Source organism: Arachis hypogaea, chromosome 19, assembly GCF_003086295.3.
Source record: "Arachis hypogaea cultivar Tifrunner chromosome 19, arahy.Tifrunner.gnm2.J5K5, whole genome shotgun sequence".
Taxonomy (NCBI): domain Eukaryota; kingdom Viridiplantae; phylum Streptophyta; class Magnoliopsida; order Fabales; family Fabaceae; genus Arachis; species Arachis hypogaea.
In genome coordinates, this window is record NC_092054.1 from 4,124,238 (window position 1) to 4,147,696 (window position 23,459).

The 23,459-nt window shown below is 30.8% G+C and overlaps 2 protein-coding genes, 1 long non-coding RNA gene and 1 pseudogene across 5 annotated transcripts; 3 read left to right on the forward strand and 1 right to left on the reverse strand.

Annotated features, from left to right (window-relative positions):
- Positions 1-4,459: 4,459 nt before the first annotated feature.
- On the forward strand, positions 4,460-6,535 carry LOC112777541 (F-box/kelch-repeat protein At3g23880-like). Of its 2 annotated transcripts, none has more exons than XM_025821941.3 (2): positions 4,460-4,792; positions 4,988-6,535. In XM_025821941.3, exon 2 carries the CDS (start codon positions 5,017-5,019, stop codon positions 6,328-6,330), a length of 1,314 nt encoding a protein of 437 aa, XP_025677726.1. In that variant the 5' UTR covers positions 4,460-4,792; positions 4,988-5,016; the 3' UTR covers positions 6,331-6,535. The 2 variants fall into 2 exon arrangements, with proteins under 2 accessions (XP_025677726.1, XP_025677728.1); XM_025821943.3 differs by having other exon boundaries at positions 4,568-4,788.
- Positions 6,536-9,608: 3,073 nt separating this feature from the next.
- Positions 9,609-10,408, reverse strand: LOC140182080 (uncharacterized). The gene is made up of 2 exons (XM_072228180.1): positions 9,991-10,408; positions 9,609-9,616 (listed from the first exon to the last, which is right to left on the reverse strand). The coding sequence occupies exons 1-2, from the start codon at positions 10,406-10,408 to the stop codon at positions 9,609-9,611; spliced, it is 426 nt and encodes a 141-aa protein (XP_072084281.1).
- An 804-nt stretch (positions 10,409-11,212) lies between these two features.
- On the forward strand, positions 11,213-14,195 carry LOC112779702 (golgin candidate 5-like; annotated as a pseudogene).
- Positions 14,196-18,109: 3,914 nt separating this feature from the next.
- On the forward strand, positions 18,110-21,508 carry LOC112777683 (uncharacterized). 2 transcript variants are annotated; one of them, XR_011877893.1, is made up of 4 exons: positions 18,110-18,590; positions 18,799-18,864; positions 19,805-19,943; positions 21,013-21,508. It is a non-coding gene; the product is annotated as an uncharacterized lncRNA (long non-coding RNA). The 2 variants fall into 2 exon arrangements; XR_003816120.2 differs by having other exon boundaries at positions 18,799-19,943.
- Positions 21,509-23,459: the final 1,951 nt, after the last annotated feature.

The following is a 23,459-nucleotide window of genomic DNA, read 5'->3' on the forward strand; positions in this document are numbered from 1 at the left end:
TTCTTTGTATTCCTTTGAGTTTTGATACAATTTTAATAAATTTGTGTATTTGTGCAGAATTTATTTATCGTTTACGTCTTTATATTGGTTTTTTTATTTTTTTAACCTTTTTAAAATTCTTGGCCGTAGTTAATTTTTAGGTAATTTTTATTTTGGTTTTATTTGTTAATTCTTAATTTTTTTTCTTTTTTTTTTGCTATATTCGTTTTCTGTAACATTTTCAGTTGAGAACTTTTGGAATATAATTTGTATAAAAGTTAAAATATAACTAAGATTATTTGTATAAAGATATAAAATATAAAATATAACTATTATTTATAAGATATTTGAATAAAAGATATTAAAATATAACTAATATAGCTTAGAAATAAAAATTCAAGGGTTATTAAACTATATAATTTAATATATTAAGAAGCACTCATAAAAAATATTTATTATTACATAATTGTAAAATTTCAATGTTAATGCTTTTGTTAAAAAGTTATTGATAATTTTTATTAATTTATAATATTTTATATTCTGATTTCATAAATTTTTTAAGTTATATAATGTTTAAAAAGCAATCAATATATTTTAGATAAATCATTTGCTTCATCGATATTATTTAACTAATTTTTTTATTAAGTCATCAAATCCAGTTTTCATGGTGCATCTAATATTTATATTTTTCTTTTACAAACGATTAGTATTTGTGGTATCTTAACTTAATATATAAGTATCTAATATTAATTTTTTTTACTATACGAGTATATAATTAATAATTAAAAATACTAAGAATAATTATTATATTTATTTAATTTAAATAAAAATCCAAAAATAAAGTTGTTAATATTTTTATTTTTATTATTAAAATAACAAATACACTAAATAAATAAAAAACAAATTTTTTTTATTAAAAAAATATTTTTTTATATATTCATAACAATTTGATCAAGTTAATATAGTCTATATTTAGTTCAAAGATTTTATCTTTGATGAACACTTTACTATATTAAAGTCAGAATATAATTGTAATAAGATATCAGGAGAGGAGTAGATGGACAAGCGAGAGATAAGATAATTGGTTAACATCAGATAGATTCATAGATGTGAACCTCCAAATTATTATCAAAATTTTTTTACCATTTTTTACTTTTTAAGGCCCTCTAAACATCTCATATTTAGTCCAATTTTTAAGGCAGCTCCTTTTTACTTTTTCTTTCTGTTTTGCTTGTTTTTTTTTTTGTCAATACTTCATTATGAGCTTGAAGAATAATCATAATGTCCTCATTATCGTCATATAAAATAGCTCTTGATTCGATCGCCAGATCCCAAACAATCATATTTTCAGTCATATCTTTATCCAAACTTCCTCTGTGCTCATCTTGATTAGTTTCACCGTCTACATCCTGCTCTGAGTTCCCCGAATCTTCCAAGTTTCTTACAACTCTTTCCTCCTCTAATCCAATTTTTTTCACCACTATATTCTCATCATCTAAATCTGAATCTTGCACTACATCACCCGTCATCAGACATATGCCAACATGCTACTTACCACTCTTGTCCAAACTAGCGTGGATCTCATTAACTACACCTGGTGGAATGTTTTACTCCGCTGTGCTGTTCGAACAATTCTTAGCACCTTCATTGATCTCCTTTCCGGCTTGATTCTGCCCGTCGGGTGCATCAGGGACTTCACGCTCCTCCCTACATTCCACGCCATTAAACTTAGTGCGGACATTATCACCTCCGCCACCAACAGCGGACTTCCACGCTGCTCTCAGATCCGCCTCGTTAGCGTTATTCACCGTGGCATCAACCCCTTCGCGATCTTCATGACCAGTAAGGAGGCTCTTTTAAATCGCACAATGACGTACTCTCTGTCGCATCACACAGCCACTTCGCCGCCACATCCCACTAACATATTGGGCCTTTTATGCTTCAACCCAGCTCCAACTGAACTTTTGTTCAATGCCAAATCAACCCCTTCTTTTCGTTTATCTCCATATTCCCAAGTCTCTGTTCTTTCAGAAATTGCTTCGTTACTTATTGTTTGAGATCTTATAGATTCCGCACTCACTATAACTGACGGATACACCCAAAGATTATCCGTTCGCGTTTTCATAAAATCTTCGTGCCATTCATCTAAATCCTCAACGGAAATTACCTTTCTATCCTTGTCAATTTGTCATGCTCTGCCTCCCGTAGCCCGTGTGGCATTATTATCACCGCATCCCATCCCAACTCAAACGGTTCTCTCTGAGCTTCTAGTTCTTCACTTCCATGGTGTTCTAAGACAACTCTCCCTTTTTCGTTCACTTCAATATCCTTTTCTTTAATTTTTTTCCTGTTTTCCATTAGAATACTCCTTGAAATCTTCATCTTGCGTAGTGATTTTTGTCAGACATCAATCCTCCTCCTATACTTAGCCTCACCTACAAAGATTTCTTTCCTCCTTAATCGCATTCCATTCATTTTCTTAATGGTCTTTAATGCCCCTCCTTTTGTAGTAGGGAACGGATCCTCTCCAGTGGAGGAAAAAATTGACACTGTCCAGTGGAAGATCCCAACCTTTAATAAAATCAACGGTCCTAATTATAACTATAATTATGACTATTATTTTTCCAAATTTTGCAAACCCTTCTTCTCTTCGATTTCACTTTTCACGAGTCTATTCTCTTCTCGCAGTAACAACACCAACAAAAAACTCTCTTCTCAAATTTTTTAAACTCTTCTTCTTATCTTCACTCCACAGTCCACTCGTCCTATTTTCTTCCCCAGCAGTAACAACAAGAAGAAGAACCTTCATTCCTCGTCTTCTTTCTCCTGCTTCAACAGCTTTGTGAGTACAATTTAAGGTTTGAATACCTTTTCACGTTTTTCTTTCTCTTTGTCAATCACTAAATCCCTAAATTAATAATTTTTATTGATAATAATTGGTTTGAATTTGTGTGGTTGGTCATTTGAGATATAAATGGTCTTATTACCGATGTAGATGACAAGATGAAAAAAATTAGTTTTCTTTTTCTTTGAATTGCAATAGTTTGTGTTTGCTATTCTACACAATTTTACTCAATTCGTTTGATTTTTTTTATTTGTGTTTCCTTTTAAAAATGTTGTCTTTTTTTTTTCAAACAAAATTATTTTTAATATTCTGTTTTTTGAATTAGGCATTTGGTGTTACTTTAAAATAAGTAAATGAGAGCAATGAAGTACTGAATGATATGTGTTGTAAGTTCTGCAGAACATAAACAATTTTATTGTTCCTACAATCATCTTATGGTTTAAGAATTTAATTTATAAAAAATTTGAGGACTTTACTTATCTGTAATGTTGGCCATTCAAGTAGTCTGTTTTCATTATTTAGACCTTAATCATATTTAGTGGTGATGATTGAATTTGATTATATTATTTTGTCATGCAAAATACCCACTGCTTTTAATTGGTATTGAATTTGTAATTTTCAAATTCTGCAGATTCTCAATTTTGTAGATTATTGTCAGAACAAATGAGGTAGCGATAAGCGAATGCTTTTGTGAAGAGTTCTACCAAGACATTATAACATTTAATTGTCCGACTCTTATACAAATTCTGATGTTGAAGATGAGAAGTATGGAAAGAAAATATATGTTCAAAATTGTAATAGGATATTGAGTACGAATTGATTTGGAGATAAATTTATTGTGCATGAATTTATTGTTTAAAGTAATTGTATATGTTCTGTAAATTGAGATATGGTATTATAAACATGCGAATTGAAATAGACGAAAAAGATTATATATAAGTTCTAATCAATCGAAATAGTAAAATTACAATATAAAATTTTAAGAAATATATCCCAAAAAACAAATTATAAATGATAGGTTCTTCTTCTCTTTTACACTATTCTGTTTTGTGGGATCTATTACAACCCTATTTCAATAATTCAGTCAAATATCTTCCAAGATCAATAGTAATCCAAACATATTTGGCATATTTGGCATCAAAAAGCTCTGTTAGTATGCATCCAAGATTCTACAAAAAAAAAAAAAATATAAAATTGTTATTAAGTGAAAGAAGTAAATAAAGTATTACTATACTAATTTGTTTACAATAATCTAAGTAATTATTTATGGAGATATTTTATAATTAAAAATTACCTTAAATTTTATAAACTTTCTTGATTGTTCACAAATGTATTTAGTTGAAGAAATACATCCAACGGTTCCTATTGGATATAGATAATCATAATAATGTTAAACACCAATAAAAAAAATTTATCATGTTAAACAATATATAAATATCATTTTACAAATAGTTAAGAAAACTTATCATTAATAGCCTATTAAAACCATGATCATCTAATTGAGATATTGAACCATTAAGCTTATTAACCTGTATAACATGAGAAAGAAAACAATTTATAAGAATTAATATAATCTAAAATAAATATAAAAAAACATAGAAATTTAAAGTACTCAACATTGTACTCATACCACCTACTCTATTTTACTGCTTAATTTATAATTCTACCTTGTCTTGTTGTTGTTGTGAAGTGTTGCTAATTTGACTCTTCTTATTTTTAGGTTGTTTTTCAACCCAACTTTTTGGACGCCTTCTAAAATTTATAAATCATTTATCTGAACCTCCAAAATTTTATCAAAGAAGTTGCAGCAGCCCCGTGCGGCCGTGCTTCCTTCCCTCGTCATCTTTCTCGTTTGTCCTCCGCCGACCACCGTTTTTCTCGTCTCCATCCGAAGCTCCCACGCCGATTATTCGTTTCCTCTGTCTTCGGGTCCTCCTGGTCTCTTACTCCGCCATCGTCTTCCTGTAGGTAAACCTCTGTTTTACTTCTTTTTTTTTTTTTTTCAATTTTAACTGAAAGCGTTGAGGTCTGCTTTTCTTCTCATAGAATTTCAATGTATGTTTTATCTTGTACTTTAAATGGCAATACCGCTAAGAGTAGAATTGTTAGAATTATGTTGTTTATGATTTCTTATTCCTGCTGTATTGTGGAGTTTTGTTGTAGAGAAGGATTTTACTGTTTCCCTCGTATGTATGACGAGGGGTTCCATTCCTGATGATGATGATACTGTCGCGAGGAAGGGGAAGGTTGTCACAACCACCGAGGGGTGGCCGGAACTGCTCCGCTGTACCACCACAAAACCACCGCCTATCCTTCCGGACGAGCTCATAGAGGAAATCCTGCTGAGGATTCCGGCAAGTTCTCTTGTTCGATTAAGGAACAGCGTCTGCAGTTCATGGAGAACCCTAATTTCTAGTTCCCGATTTGCCAAGGACCACCTTCGACGTTCAATGGCGGTGGATCCAGCCTTGACCCACCCGCGTATGGCCTATTATAGCTCAGGCTACCCATACCCCACAATCGGAACTTTCTCCGTCCGATCTGTGTTCGAGAACCCTCCCCGTGAACCGACTAAAGTAGTTCCCTACGAGGGACGACGCTGGCGTAGCATCATTGGCTCTTGTAATGGATTGCTGTGCTTGCGCGATGGAGGGCTTGAGGATCGTGCCTTGCTGTGGAACCCCTGCACTGGATTCACATCTCGGCCGCTTAAAATTAGTGGTCTCCTCAACTGTTTTTATGGATTCGGTTATGATCATGTGAACGACGAGTATAAGCTTTTCGGGACTGTGATTAAGAATACAGGTGAATCTGTCACCAGAATTTTCACATTCGGCCCAAAATCTAAACGGAGAACGATTCAGGATTTCCCATATAATAGACTACCCGATAAAAGGGTTTCTGTGGGGGTTTCGGTAGGGCTTTTTGTAAGTGGCACTGGCACTCTTAATTGGCTTCTTCGCGGCAGTCGTAGTAGTTTTGTGGCAGTTCTTTCCCTTGACTTGGTGAAAGAGACTTATAGTCAGTTTTCCGCTCCCAAAAGGAAGTCAGGTGATGCGTTCTCTGTGTTTCCCCATTTGAGTATCTTGAGGGGTTGTCTTGCTGTTTGTTATGAGACTAAGAAAACTCATTGGACTATCTGGTTGATGAAGGAGTATGGAGTTCCTCAATCTTGGACTAAATTGCCAATAATCCCCCACCACCCGCTACTCGTTAATCCTCGTACAATGCCTGAATTACGGCCTTTGTACATGTTGGAAAATAATGTTCTACTGGCGAAATCTCCTAGTTGCAAGTTAGTTTTATGTAACTTAAATGATGGCAGCATAAATTTTCCTAATATTGACAGCTCCAGTGATGGCATGAACAAACAGGGTCCTTTGTCTCGGCCTCGGGGTCCATACTTAAGGATCTTTCACATCTATCATGAAAGCTTAGTTTCACCCTCGCACTTTGGTCTTCCAAATTGCTCATCTGAAATGCGGTTGTTTAAGCCAGCCCTATAATCTCTTCAAGATAGTTTGCATTTTGGCTACCTTTTGGGGAAGAATATCCTACAGTCTCTTGAATCCATAACTTTATTATCATTAATGTGGTGCCTTGTTTTTGGTTTTTTTTTAATAGACCGTGTCTTCGATTTAATGTTTTTTAATTAGGTTCCTTATGAATCTAACTGACCGATATAATGAATACCAATTGTCTTTTGCTTTAGTTAGAGTATGTATTTTTCATGAAATGCTATATAATAATTGTTTACTTTTATACAGGTTTGATTTTACAAAACTCCGAGTGCAATTTCCGCAAAGGTTCAGATGCAAGTGCTATTTAACACCATATTTGACATGGGAATATGTCAACTGTATTGAGATTAGTTTATCAAATGAACCATTCTTTATAATTAATTCGAATATAAGAACGATTCAATCAATAATAATAATCTTATATGTCAATTTTGGCCTTCTTAAAATGGTAAAAACAAAATTATGTATGTGAATTATCAATTTGGTTCTTTTTTCTGACTATTTTTTTGGATGATGCGATTCTTCACAAAAAAATTGTTTCACTTTAATTTTTACTTCTTTGTGTGTTTTTTTGTTAAATTTAAATGAAAAATGCTGACTGGTAACATAATGTCGTTGGACAGGAGTTTAATTGTGTCTTAATTTAATTTTTCATATTTCATAAACTGGCAAATAATTTTAGATTTGATTTAATTTTTTGTTAAAACATTTGAAAAATTATTGAGAAGGCAACAAAATTGAGGGAGGGAAAATTCTATTTCTAGAATTTTTTTCAATTTGTTTTTGAAATCTTTGTCCATTCAAGTAAACGACACATTAGTATAAAATTATTAATTTAAAAGATGAAAAGATTTTGTTTTTCTTTTTATACTTGCATAAAAACTTATCAAAATTTGTTTATTTCTACTTTTTAGAATTCTTTTTTTAGTATGTTTTTAACTTTTTATATTTGATACATTTTAATTTTATCAAGGTCAAAATATCATTTCTCTTGTTTAAAAGTTATTAGATCAAAAGTTAATTATTTTTAGGGGAATTCACCTAAATAAATTGTTTCACCTTTAAAATTACATAAATACATTGTTTCTAAAACGAAGACACAAATGCATTGTTTGATTTGTTTCACATATCTATGGAAATCGCTATTGGTAGTAGCGATTTACACAAACACAGAATCCGCTGCTGCTGCCAGTCGCGGATTAGTTGAATTATGCCAGCATGGAAACCGCTCTTGCCGTAGTTTCTGCATGATTATGGTTGGTTATAAACCGCTACTGCCCGTAGCGGTTTATGTGCATTGGGGACACGTGTGTAAACCGCTAGAGACAACAGCAGGTTTACGTTGAGTATGAAAACAAATAATAAAACTAATCTTTATCTAAAAAAATAATTACAAAACAAATAATTAATGGTATATACTATTTAAATAATATTATAAATAAAAAAAATTAATTTATCATTTCACAATATAATTTAAAAAATATAAATATGCATGTAATAAATTTTTTATTTGTATTTATTATTAAAAGTGAGACCAAATTACAAAAAAAAAATACAGTACTCAAAGTATTAAATTATATAAACCAAGACTAATTTTTTATTCTTATCTCTTTTAAAATTTATAAATAATAAAATAATTTATTTTTAGCCAAAAGTTCACTAAATCATATATTTTTCTCTTTAAAAATCACTTCATTCTCTTTTATTTATATTAATCATACAAAGGAGATTCGGAGAGTTTAGAACATGGGTTGTGTTCTTTGCTGCTAATTTGCATTTGAGGTTCTACCTAAATGAATTTATATAAACATTCCCGGGAATTTATATAGTGCCCGGTCACACTTACGTCGTAGGGTCAACAGAGTATCGAGTTTTCAACCTGGTACACGTGGTGGCAAGCCACGGCACTTGATCGAGGGAATCTCGTATCTCAGATTATTCAAATTCATAAGCCATATAAATAATTCAATTATAATTCATCAACATCCACATCATTCTCAATCGCATCTCATTTATCATTATACGTCAATCCTATTCAATCCTTATCCTTCATTATCACACCTTCCATTCCGTCCATCAATAGTTCCAATTCAAAACATAATTCATTCTTTTCTAAATGAATCAAACTTAAAACATGTTCATTTTCTTAATAATTCTAAATCAAACCATATAACCTTTGAATCTAAATCTTTTTAAATAATCATATAAACAAAATCTCTAATTTTTATAAAATTTGGGACAGCATCTCCTCTAAAACTCAGACTTTGCTACATTTTTCGGGTCAAAACCTGCTTTCTTTTCAATTCAACATACCCTTCCTCATCATCATAACAGTCACCACAATAAATCTACCCTAGATCAACAATTATACTCATACAATATTCAAATCCAACAACCAAAATTCAACTAAGGATCATAGTTCACTAATCCTAGGCTTCTAACACAAAATACCTCATTATCACAACAACCTCCACAATCGTTATACCTCAAATCAATAATTCACCAAATCATTAGTTAATCAACAAGCACCAAACTAACCATGTTCATCAACAATAACATTCAACCATAATTCTCTCCAAATTAACATAACAATATTCACCATCCAAAATTAATAACTAATTATCCAATAAACTTCAACCAAACATATTCATCGACAAATTACTAAACATTAAACATACACCTGCATTCCAACTTATCCTATGGCCATCTAGCCTAAGTTTTCACAGAACATTATATATTAAATGCAAGAAACCTAAACCATACCTTGGCCGATTTTCACGTAACGACCAAAGCTATTTATTCAAAACCAAGTCAGCCCCTCAAAACTCAACTAATCCGCTTCCTCCAAGTTCCAGTATTCACAATTTCAAGCTCCAATTATTTATTCACAACCTAATATACATTCATAACACATATATATCCAATTTAATACTCAAAGCTCAAATTTAATAAATTAAAATAAAATTATTGTATCTTCACCTTACCCAAGCTTCACATAAGCAATAGTAAATATTTTCCTAAAGCTAATTGGATCCTAAAACATCAGAAATCAAAGAAATTCAACATTCTCATTAAAAATTTGAAAATTGGGGGAAAAGAGGGCTGAGAGTGATTAAACAAGTTACCAATAAAATTGTTCCGGTAGAAATGTAGACTCGACGCAGTGAACGCGTGGCCGCAAACGGTGCGGCGATTGGAGCTCGGACGGAGAAGTTACGGGGATCGGAAACCACCGTAAGGGTTTCGGAAGCTTTCTAAGCGTTTCACGCTGCTGCAGCCAAATGAGGGAGAGAAAGGAGTTTGGCTTCATTTAATGAGTTGGTCCAGTTGGACCGACGGTCCAGTTTGAGTTCGGTTCAACTAGTTCGGCTCGTTCGGTCCAATTTTGGACCGTTTTCTTCGAAATTAGTGTCAAAATTCTCGTTTCGACGAGCTCTATCCTAATTTGATATAATTTTCACATTTCTAATCTTTCTTATTAAAAACTAATTTATTGACTAATTATCTACTAATTTAACCGGGGTTTACATCCTACCCACCTAATAAAGAATTTTGCCCTCAAAATTTAAATTCAGTTACCTGAAAAGAGATGTGGATAGTCCTTTCGCATATCTGATTCGAGTTCCCAAGTATGTTTCTCGATACCGGCTCGACTCCAAGCTACTTTTACTAATGATACTTTCCTTCCATGTAATCGTTTAACACTGGTGTCATCAATTCTTACCGGAATTACTGAAAGTGTTAGATCTTCTCTTATTTGGATTGGTTCCGGTTCTAGAATATGACTTGCATCAGGAGTATACTTCCGAAGCTGTGACACATGAAACACATCATGCAACTTCGAAAGATATGGCGGTAAGGCAATTTTATAAGCTACCGGCCCAATTCTCTTCAAGATCTCAAATGGTCCAATATAACGGGAATTCAATTTCTTAGTCTTAATAGCTCTTTCCACTCCAGTAGTTGGTGTAACTTTCAGATAGACATGCTCTCCTTCTTCTAACTCCAAAGGCTTTCGCCTCTGATCAGCATAACTCTTTTGGCGGCTTTGGGCTATAAGCATTCGGTTACGAATCTTCTTTATCTGTTCAGTGGTTTCAGCTATCATCTCAGGCCCTAATAAACTTCTTTCTCCGGTTTTATGCCAACATAGTGGAGACTGACATTTTCTGCCATACATAGCCTCATATGGAGCCATTCCAATGCTCGCATGATAGCTATTATTATAAGCAAACTCTACTAATGGCATATACCGATCCCAACTTACCGGCTGGTCCAAAACACAGGCCCTTAGCATATCTTCCAAGGTCTGAATAGTTCTCTCTGACTGACCATCTGTTTGAGGGTGATACGCAGTACTCAAGCTTAACTGAGTCCGAAATGCACGCTAAAAAGCTCTCCAGAATCTTGATGTGAAGCGAGGATCCCTGTTAGATATAATGGTAGAAGGCACGCCATGCAACCTGACAATTTCTTTAATATACATTCGAGCTAATTCTTCCATTGTACAACTTATTCGGATAGGAAGAAAGTGAGCTGATTTAAAATCTTTGTCATTCAAGTAAACGACACATTAGTATAAAATTATTAATTTAAAAGATGAAAAGATTTTGTTTTTCTTTGTATACTTGCATAAAAACTTATCAAAATTTGTTTATTTCTACTTTTTAGAATTATTTTTTGAGTATGTTTTTATATTTGATACATTTTAATTTTATCAAGGTCAAAATATTATTTCTCTTGTTTAAAAGTTATTAGATCAAAAGTTAATTATTTTTAGGTCAAAATAGTCATTTATCCTGTCCAACAAAATAAACCATGAAAAGTGTTGTATTTATAATTCTATATTCAAAGAAGATATGTTCCGCAAAGACATTGAGGATCTTAAAAAGCACTACCGGGTGTACTCCCTTGCTTTCTTAATGTGCTTAAATTGTTTAACTTTGATTGCTGCTTTTCCCGGTTTTCTTAAGGTGCAGCATCTTAACTGGTGCCTTTGCAGTATGAATAATTTGCTTATTGTTTTATCTAGGCAAGTGAAAGACGGTGCGAGAAACTGATTATGTAAGTTCCAGAATCCACAAGGGAACTTTTGAGGCAAATCGAAGCCATGCAGGTAAATGAACAGTTACATATGTGATTCAAGATTTCTTTTTCTTCATTTGCATGCAATCTGCATTTGGCTAGAATTCACCCAGATAACAAGAAGTAAACTCCAGAAAGGCAGAAACTTGGGCTGCTTTTGAAAGAAATCTCAGTTCTAGACTTGAGGTCCTTAAAATACTTTCTGAGTTTAAATGTGCAATTATCCCCTTTGATATTATTATTGTTTATTACTTTATCTTTTCCTATTTACTCCACAGGAAGCAGAAGCTAAAGCCGCTGAGGAACGTGAGGGTGAATGAACGCTTATCTCAAACCTTGTCCCGAATCAATGTTCTTGATGCTCAGTTTGTCCCATTTATTGAGTGAAATTATGTCTATAATGGTAATCTTACATAACTGTGACTTACTTTTGCAATGAACTACAGATTTCATGTCTTAGAGCCGAACAGACTCAGTTAAGTAGGACACTTGCTTCAAAGGAGGATGCCGACACTCAAGAAGGTCGTGTAAGAATGCTTGAGCAAGTGATCAGGGAACTCAGGAAGAAACACAAGAAAGAGTTACAGGATGCATTGGTGGAAAGAGAATATCTGCAGCAGGAGATAGAGAAAGAAAAGGCAGCTCGGTTGGATCTGGATAGGACTTCTCGTCTTCATTCTGCTCAATTATCCGATCAAAGAATGACAAACAAAGCAAAATTCTGCCTTTGAGAATGGTTTGTTCACTCTACCCTTGTTTACATTGCTGGTCTGTGGTGTTTTTCTATGATACACTTTATTATGTATGCAACCTGTCTTGGAAAGTCTCTAGGTCAAGCTCGCTGGCAAGCATGGGAGAAAGCTACTTTCTGAAGCATGGGAGAATGGGAGTTTCTCCGAGAGGAGAAACTCTGGAGAGGGCATGAGTCCTTACTATATGAGGAGCATGACACCCAGTGCTTTTGAGTCAGCACTTCGTCAGAAAGAGAACGAACTTGCTTCATACATGTCATGATTGGTACTATTCATTGCCTTTGTTCCTTGAATTAATATTTGAAACTAAAGCTTCCACTCCACTTTATTTTCCCTTTTTGTCGCGAACATGTCATAATGCCTATTCTAGATTAAGCTGTTAAATCCAACAAGTAATCCTGATGGCATTTTTTCAATCTAAAAACTTTCAGGCATCAATGGAATCTATTCGTGATTCTCTGTCTGAGGAATTGGTCAAAATGACGGAACAGGTGGGTTTGGTTTGAGCTTATTTTTTAGAATCTACTGGTACTGAGCTTATTTTTTAGAATTTACTGGTACTGTTGTTGTTAAGCATGATTTGTGCACACTCGCTGCAGTGTGAAAAGTTGCGCGCAGAGGCATCCATGTTACCTAGTGTAAAAGCAGAGCTAGATGCACTGAGGAGGAGGCACTCTGCTGCGTTGAAGTTGATGGGCGAATGTGATGAAGAGGTACTTTTTAGCTACGGCTTTTGCTTTTCGTTGAAACAAAATTGTTAGACAAATTTCCGCTTTTGCTTTTTAACTATGGCCAATGTTATGGTTGTATAGCAACTTCTCTATTTTTCCTTTTAAATCCTCTTCTGTTTAAAGGGAGTGTGTCACATGAAATCTGGACCGTATAACTATAACCATGCACTGATGGTCAAGATTGGATACAACAATTGGTGACCACTTTGTTCTCACTGATTTACACAACAGAACTAGGAAAAGTAATTAACATGCGCCCTGAAGGAAGATGATGCAAATGAAAAAAAAATTATAAGAAAAAAAAGAAAAGGAAGAGAGGTTTCATACTTAGTTTTCTGTATCTTAGCTGTTGTATCTGCTTGTATTTTGACAAAGAAAAGAATTACAACTTTTTATCTAAAAAGTTGAATGTATGTAGCTGGAGGAACTTCGGGCCGATATTGTGGACTTGAAGGAAATGTATAGAGAACAAGTCAACTTACTTGTTCTTAAGGTATATAACATTCATCAGAAATGTAACTGAAATCCTCGTTTAACGCTTCATTGATTAAATAAGTGTAATAGATGTTGTAAAATACTCCTTCCATTTATATTGATGGTTGTTCTGACTTTTTTAGTACATTCATATATTGATACACTTGATACAATATATCTAGATTGGTAGATTTATGAATGTAACAGAAAAGTCAAAATGAATCTTAGTAGGGAATGGATGGAGTATTTTAGTACAAAATATCACTTCTTTTATTGTGCCATTTTGGAATTCTTACTTTTGTTATTCATGTTTACAGATTCAAAGGATGAGTTCATAAATAGTGGCTAACTGAGCTGTAAGAAAGCTTAGTATCTAGTAGAACTTGTGATCTGAATTGCACAGTTATAGTAAATTGAAGATTAATGCATGCTCTATATCTTGATTCTCTCTTGGCAATAGTTATTCAAAGTCACCCTTGTCAAAAGTGTAACTTGTATTCTTTTTTTCTTTTTTTCTGCCAAAGACAGGAGACTCGAATCCGCGACCTCTTAATTGAGTATGGAGAGACTATGCTATTTGAGCTATATCTCATTGGCGTGTAACTTGTATTCTTACAAGAAAAGAAATGGGGAATAAAAATAAATGTAATTTTGTATTTTTTTTTATTTACAGAATTTTGTATAGCTAATCTATTACCAAATTTAAACATGTATCTTCTGGTTGAGATAAATAGATAATTACTATTTTTTGGTGGGAATTGTGTGATTGGAAAATTTTGGATATGATTATACAAGTACATATGCAATCCTTTTGAATATTTGATGATATTATATTATTTTTCACTTGTGCCTGATAGATTATAACTTAACTGATATATCTAAAGTTATGTTTGTTGGGATTTATCTTTTTATTAAGATTTATTTTCTTACAATAATCAAAAGATACAGATTTTTTTTTTCCGGTTATATATTAGTTTATCTTTCACAACTTTACAATAATAAATTTTAAGACACTATAGTCAATCTTTAACTATGCTGCACACAGTACCCATTTCATGCAACAGAATGAAGATGCATGTGCAAATGTAAGCAAGCACATGCAAATCTCGGCCAAATTTTCATCCCTCTGCCTCTTAGAATTAGATACCATATAATACCTCAAGTGTTGCACAAGAATATAACAGTAAAGAAGAATCGGTGTTAAATTTGATTAAAAGAGAAGAAGAATGGTTTATTAATTCTGAAATGTAGATATACGTCACAATTCCCTGCCTTTGAGTTCAGGGAGAATAAACTCCACCCTTAACAGACTTAATCCTTTTCTCTCCTCCTCCCACTATCCCTCCTCCCACTATATTCTCTTGGTGTTCTAATTAACTCTCCATCCCACTTCTATTGTGCACCTACACTCACTTCCCCATTTGATAGTCTCTGGCCCAATATGGAGCCTTTTTCACCCTCCTATTTCTAATTGGATTTGCTGCTTCTCGCCCCACTTCAGCAGGTACATCAGCTGGGTTTTCAATTGGGCCTTCCATTGAGTTGATTTGCTGATCCGACTCAGAGTTCATGTTCTCATCATCAAGTGCTGCCACACGTCTAAATAATATACATCATGTTGGACCACACAGATATATATACAAAGCTAATATTGGGTAGATTTATTACATTTAACATTAACTATTGGAGAATGAATTTAAAAACAATTATTTTAATTGAACTACACATAGTAATAAACTAATAATTACTCATTTAAATGAAACTAATTCTTCATTTTTGCATTGTACAACTTTTTTTAGAAGATTCAAATTCCTAAATACCAATAAATCAATCTAAAACCCATATATATGATTATCAGATAGCGATATAGCCAGCGAGTGGCATCACACCTTAGACAATGATATAAATAGAAACAAACCTAAAATATCAAAATAAATAAATAAACATATGAATATAATATAGGTATATAACGTCCGTTAAGTATATAACGTCCCATAAGTATATAAATCATCGACATTTTATATTTATTTGAGTGAGACTTGCACTATGCTTGAAAAAGTAAATTAATTATACTATATAATTATTTTAATAAGTGTTATATTATTTAGAGATTGATGTTAAATTTGAATTATTTATATTAAAATTAAAAATATAATGTTATATAATTATTTAATTAAAAATAATATAAATTAAAATATAATTTATTAATTAAAAAAATTGAATTCATTTATTTTTAAAAAAGATACAGACCTTTTATATTAAAATTGTATAAAATTATATTTTTATTTGTTGTTTCTGTTTGCTTTAATTATCATATTTTATCTTTCTATGATATTTTTTGTCTTGTAAATAATTAAAAAAATTAAAAAAATGAATAAAAATAAGAAACACTGAAAATATAATATATTAATTTTTTAATTATGATATATTTAAATATATTTAATAATAAATAAGAATTTTTTCAAAAAATTTTGCTAAAAAATAATTGGTTGATTTTTAAATTTTGTCAAATTATTAAAGTTATTGATGTGATATTATTAAAAGATAAATACATGACTTAAATTTATTGTATAAGAAATTCCTATCAATTTTTATATAATAAAAATAAGATAGAATAGATGATAGATAGACGGATAGATAGAAGATTTATTTATTTTATTAACACTTCACTTTCACATTTTCTGGTCTCTCTGTCACTGCATTTCAACACATTCTTTTGCCACACAACAAATTAAGGTAACGACTTTTCAAGTCTCTTTCCTTACGTGTAGCATGTGATCAGTGCATTTCTTTGTGTTTTTCAACTTCTAGTGTTCTCTGTGATCGTGGTGATCAAGAAGCTTCTTGATCTTTTATGCGATTTTATTTTATAAAAAAAGAAAGTAAAAAAAAAAAAACCGTTTTGAACTGAATCATGACAGTGGAGAAACAGAGACCGAAAGACAAATACTAACACATAGGGATTAAAATAAATCTCAGTAATCTGTTTGGTATAAAGTAGGAGACAGAAATTAAAATAAGAATGAAATTCTAATTTAATTTGTATAAAAGATAAAACTGGAATTAATTAATTGAAATGAGGATATTTTAGATATAGAATGTTATTAAAGTTTCAGTCTCCATCTTTAAAAAATTTTAATCCCTTGTGTCCCTACTTTTTTGGAGGTACTGAAATATTGAAATTCTAAGGATAGAGACAGAAATTTTAGTACCAGTCTCTAAACCAACAAACATAATACTGAGTCTCAGTCTCTCTGTCTCAATACCTCAAGACAAACGAGAATAAATCTAAAAGAGCCCCGTGTGAACAGAAAAATGAAGCTCGGGCTCAAAGAAAGCTTTTCCCCCTAAAAAAGACCCTAGCTAACAGTAGCTCTGGCGATTGAATCATGTTTAATCTTTTGTAATTATTTTTCCCGCATATATTTTTTTGTTATTATATTGGGAAAAGTTTAGGGGTGAGCAATTTTATTAAATTTTGGCCAGCATGTAACCAGCAAAAAAAAGTGAGCCATTGGATGAAATTTCACACCAATTTAACACCATTAAAATTATCATTGATGGCTACAAATCACAAAAGTTAATGGCCCCTAACACTCCTCATCATATTGCCATTGAAATCTTCATATGTTTCTAACTTCTCATCCTAACCTTCACAAATTCTAACCAGGTCTTCATATATTTTTTATTTTTCAACCTAATCTTCACAAATTTCAACAACCTTCACAAATTCTAACAAGGTCTTCATATATTTTTTATTTTTTAACCTAATCTTCACAAATTTCAACACAAATACATCTCTATCACATATTATGTATGAACTTCTATCTATTTATATTATTTTTTTGTGCGTTGTTTTTGTATTTTTTAGTAGATCTATTATGTTTATTTGTTTTTTATCTTTTTTTTGAAATGTGAAGAGGTTGACTTAGTTTTTGAAAACCAATCATAAAATTTTTTTTGTAGGAACATTAGTCAAAATTATAATAACATGTATATACATATGTAAATATAGATATATAATCATAAGAGTAGTTTATTTGAAATATATGTCCTATTTTTTGTGATTTGTAAAGGTAAGCCAATATATATAGGTGGGTAATGGACGTATACAATACTAACATTGAATTACATACAAATTTTATTATTCACTAATGATAACTCTATTTATATTAGTACAATCAAATAAATATTTAAACTATTAGTCTCTAAAATTTGAGTTAAGTAATTTAGTATTTTTAGTGATGATGTTAGGATAAAATAAATTTTTATGATACTTATATAAAATTTTAAATTTAAAAAATAAGAGTTTATTTATTATATTTATGTTTATTATGAATTTTTTATTTTAAAATTATTTTATTTTAAAATATTATATAAAATTTTAAAGAATTTAAAAAAATAAATTATTGTTCGTTATAAATATGTTATTTATAACATGTTTATTATAATATTTATAAGTTTTAAAAGTTGTTTTACCAAATACAATTGTGGTATTTGTATTTATTAAAAGTCATTTTTAATTTAATTTTACCAAATACAAGTGCTGCAGCTAAAAAGTTAGTCTTTTAAAAGACAGTTTTCACAAGCTATTTTTAAAAAATAAAAGTTTAACCAAACCAAGTCTAAGATGACCAAGAAATTAGTAGATGTTCCATTTTTGGGAGTAAAGGTCAGTCAGCCATCAAGAAAATCACTAATGATTACCGGATTGCACTTCCGAGTGTTCTTCCAAGCACGGTGCTCTTCCAAGGATCACGCTTTGTTGAATGTTATGATTATGTTGATACTTCTGCTGCTGACATTGTCAGATTGACCAACAGAAAGATTGAGGCTGCAAATCGAGAGGCTGCAAATTGAGATTATGTATTCTGTGGACAAGTGTTATATTTGACTATTACTGGATTTGATGTACATATTATATCGGATATTAGACAGGAATTTTTGAATTTTAAATTCAAAATCATTCATTCTCTCTTATCTTCATATATATATATATATATATATAGTCTGTCTATATCTATATCTATATCTATCTTCTATCTATAGTATCTTAAAATCCAGTATTGGAATGCTGATGTGGCATTCTATCCTTTACTTCTGTATTTTTTATTCATTGCTTCTCAACACTTTTCTTCTGATATTTTCAATTTCTTCATATGCGTTCTGCCCCTCTTTTCAAATCAGGTGGTGTTGAAAAAAGGTATTTTGACTTGAATTCTGTTCTGATCTTATTGTTGCAAGGGGATTTGTTTTGCTGCCTTGCTTTCATATGCTTTGGGTTGTTTTCATTAGGTGTTTTTACTTTTTGAAGGCTCTACAACTTTAATGTTATATGCTGTTATCACAGTATTATGTTGTTGTTATTGGTGATTACATGTGATGTCGAATGCTTTCTTTGTATCGTGCAGGAAGGTTGGGGTGTTGTCCCAAAGGTTGCACCATAAGGTTGCTGTTTTGAAATTGAAAAAAAAGGGGTATTAACTGGCTTAGTTAAATTGTAATCTGTGTTGCTGTTGGGTTTGGTGATTGATGGAGCTTGATATGAAGAAGTTTCTTCATTCACTCTCTCTCTCTCTCTCTGGGTTAATTATTTATCATTCACAATTGTTTATTGTTCTGAGTTTCATGGTTGCAATTGCAAGAAATAGCCATTTTATTGAGATCTTACAAGGCACTAGATTTATCTTAATTGTGCCATGCATTATATTCAATATTGTTTGCTTGCAATATATTTCCTAAGTCGACTCACGAAATATTTGCATCAAAGCTTTATCAGGAAAAGGGTAGTCTTCAACTATCTTTTTAACAAATAATTATAACTTCTTGATTTAGTTTGTAGTATTCTTCAATTTCGTCTCAAAATATAATTCACCATTCAGTTTTGCTTTCTTTATTGGATGAGTATTGTTAAGTAGCAAGTCTGAGGGATATTTAGTCTTATATTGGATGAAATAAGGTATAAGAGTTTATGGGATGAGATATTCATGTATTTAGTGCCTTAAGATTTTTAAGTTGGTGTGGTACATTCTCTCACTTGGTTCCTATACAACTATACAAGTGACTAACTATTTTTTTTTTTAATTGTAATATGAGTGCTAAAATATCACTCTTTTATGTATTTTTATTTTTTTTATACAAATAATAAATGTACTGTTTTGCTTCTCTCATATAATCTCTGTCATGAGATGGATATATTTTTTTAATTCGCTTTAATTTAAACCTTTCCCTGTGGACATAGGAAAACAATTTTGTGACATTGATTATTGGAGTAAACTCTGTTCTTCTTGCTTTTGATCTATACTTATTTAGACACGGAACAAGTATCATTGCACCAAAACAAGTTTCAATACTTTTAAATTAAACTCCAAGAAGATTGTGCAATTTAATGATTTGAGAATGAACTGAAAAATGAAGGTGCAAGTTTGATCAGCAAGGGCATTGGAAGAGGCTCATGGCCAATTACTTGAAGTTGCTCACAGATTCAATTACTAGGTCCAGAACCCCAACGTTTCAAATTACGGGTGAAGGTTCATTTTGAGCTGTGGAATTTAAGGTATGCCCATTCATGCTCTTATTGATTGACTTGATTCTTTTTCCCTTTTTATTTATTTATTTGTTTTATTCAGTAGTGTCATGGTTTTATTGTTTTTTCTCTTTAACTTGATATGCAAGTTCGTTATTGTTTTTTTATAATTTAAAAAAAATAAGAATTTTTAGATTAGTACAAGAGAAATTATTGGAGAAACTTTTAGATTTTCAAAATAATAACAACCTTAATAAATTAGCAACATTGTAGAACAAAAATCATGTATTTACCTCTTGGACATCAACACATTAATAACCACCTTAAAAAAAAAAGACTTCTAGTGCTACTGCAGCAGCTCCAGTCATAATAGCTTACTAAGATCAAATTTCAAATTCAAGAAGTTTCAAATTATATGGTTTAACTTATTTATTGAAGTTAACCAAAATACAAAAAATATTTAATAAATTTTGTGGATCTCATGTCATTTGTATATAGTTCATGTAATTTATCATATTTATTCAGATTTTAATACAAAAACAACTCAAGAAGATTGATTCTGATCCCACAATTAATTTGTTATATTAAATGTTAAGGTGATGACAGAAAAAAATAATCTTTATGGACAAATAGAGCGTTAAAGTTTGTAATACATTTATTAAAATAAAATTAAGTTTTAGTACTTGAAAATGTAACAACTACCCTTAATATACTTTTTAGCTAAACTCTTGAAATATTTTTAAACCAAAAGAAAAAAAAGTTTCTACAGAAATTGAAGTTTAAAAAAAAATCATGGACAACAGCCAAAATTTTGTTTAACAAAAAAAGGAATTACATAGTTATATTTAAAACAATTACCTTGTCATAGTTTGAAGTGTGACAATTAATTTGGCATCAGCATAATCACTTTGCTTAAATCTGTAAAAATCAATGTAATTTATTAGGATATTATTTTATAACGAGTGTACTCTTAGCGTACTCTTGATCTATATATAAGTAAAAACTTTGTAATCACAAATGAAAAATATGAATAACAAAAATAATATTTTTCTAAATAATTCTTCGTTTCTTTTCTAAACTCTTTGTATCATGATAACAGTCAACAGCAGAGAAATATCAATATAGTCATAATGTTCAACACAACGCGATCCTCGTAAGAGCACTCTGCACGGAGGTGCAATCAGATGATGCTGTAAGAGTGTGTCTCAAAATCTGGAAAGTCATGGACATTGATTCCAATAAATGGAACCGGAACATCTGTCAATTTCTTTCCGGAATCAAAATCTCACTATCAACAACAGTGGGGTTACTCCACTTGGCTAAAATCAGAAATAATGAATCAGACATTAACAGGTCTGGAAGTTGGAGATCAAGCTCTTTCCTGTCTTGATTTAATAACTCTCTCCGTCTTTTTGGATCCTCATATGACTTATCGTCTTGCTCGTTATCCTGTTCGTTGGAAGAGGATTCCGGATAGAACTCTTTTTCTTCAGAAGAGCCCCTTATTACCTAGATTATTTTTTTATTTGTAATTTTTTTTATACAGTGGAAATACATAAGGAATATATATGAATAATAACTTAACAAATATTTTTTATATAATAGGAGTACATAAGGAGTACATAGTATATAAGGGGTAATACCCTTCGAAGTTGGTTGCTTGCACAAAATGAAAATAAAATATATTTTAAATTAATATAAAAAATTATTTTATTTAAAAAAATTACTCTAAAAAGTTATTTGGTAAATTTAATTATATTAAAAGATCTTTTTAACATTAAAATTATTAAGAATAATTAAATTTTATATATATAAAAGAAAATAACATAATTATCAATTTAAAAATAAAAAGATATAAAATCAGAACCATTAAAAAATCATTAATACCACTTGGCTAAAACTAGAAAGTAGAAATCGGACATTAACTCTTCCCTGTCTTGATTTAACTCTTTCCGTCTTTCTTGATCCTTCTCACCTTACATCTCATCCTCATATTATTACTTCCAAATCACTTAACATCTTATCAAAACCAAAATCTCCTGCACAGTTATATAATAACAGAAATAATAGATTCTATTTGCTTGACGCATGAGCAACTCCACTTATAAAGAGACCCATAATCATGAAGAGACACTGATTAATGAAAAAAAAAAAAAAGTAAAAATAGTGAGAAAGAAAAAAAAATATTATAAAATATAAATTTTTAATTTTTTTATATTATAAAATATAAATTTTTATTATCTATACTCTTTATGTACTTTTATCTATTTTTTTATACTTAATATATATCTATTAATCATTATTATTGTTATTATATATATATATATATATATATATTTTTTTTTTCATTTTAATTTATTCTCAAAATTAACATAACACCTATCAATACATTATTTATTTTTTGCATCAAATATTTTTCTTTTGGTTGCCAAAAATATTTTCAATTTTCAAAAATATTGTCTTCAATAAAATGTCCTTCTCCTTCACAAAAATTTTAACCCAATCAGTAACCTTAACCCACACACACATAATATTTCTCTTCCTTATAACTTTGATTCATTACCTATTTGATCAAATTAAAACTCAACCTTCACACTATTTAGCTTGGTGACCTACTCCACCAACCACCATCACATCATTTATCGTGTCCACATCCTCTCCATTCACACAGTTCAACATTACCACATCCTTCACTTAAAAGAATTCACTCTTTTCATTCTTCACCCTATTATCCCCGTAGCAACTTCCTTCACACAATTTAGTTTACTCTTGATGATAATTTATAAGACTTATAATGTTTATTCTAAAATCTTTTATAGTATTTTGACATTTAAGACTTGGTACATTTTTATGTTAGATTAGACTGAATAAAGAGAATAATTAAAAAAATTTGAATAATTTTATTATTATTGGAATAGTATTATGTATTGGAGCTTATTTTTTACTGTTATCACATTAAAATTATGTTTTTATAAATAAATTTATTTTATAAGTATAAACGATAATTTATTTCATTTGTAATTTGATTCATTTTAGTGTCTTTGGATTTCTCTAACAATTAGGCATATCATCATGAGTAAATAGATAAATTACTCCTGAAAAATTTTTAGACACAAAATACTAATCAATTTAGCAATCAATTTTAGTGATCATTAAAATTGGTCGGTATTCTAATAATTTCTTATACTAAAAATAAAAATAAACAGAATCTAAAGTTAATGTATACATTAAAGATGACTAATCATGAACAAAAGTACAAAACTAATGTTTCCGTTAGTTTAGTGTATATGGCCAATAAAGAGTGACACTCTTTATCATTATTAAGAGTATTTGATGTGAAAATTATCCATACAATCTTAATTATCGACTTTCTAAGCTTGCTAATTTCAACTCTCACCCTAGCGTATATTCAGGTCCAATATCACTTTTATACTTGCATCATATGAGTCTATTCCCTCGCTTGAAATAGTATTGTGTCCTATTATAAGTTAGCATTCAAAATAGCTTTTGTCTCTATACTCATTTTTTACTTCATCAACATAGACA

Excerpts from the sequence above, each read along its gene's own strand:
- LOC112777541 (XM_025821941.3), top strand. The coding sequence starts at position 5,017 with ATGACGAGGGGTTCCATTCCTGATGATGATGATACTGTCGCGAGGAAG.
- LOC140182080 (XM_072228180.1), bottom strand. The coding sequence starts at position 10,408 with ATGCTTATAGCCCAAAGCCGCCAAAAGAGTTATGCTGATCAGAGGCGA.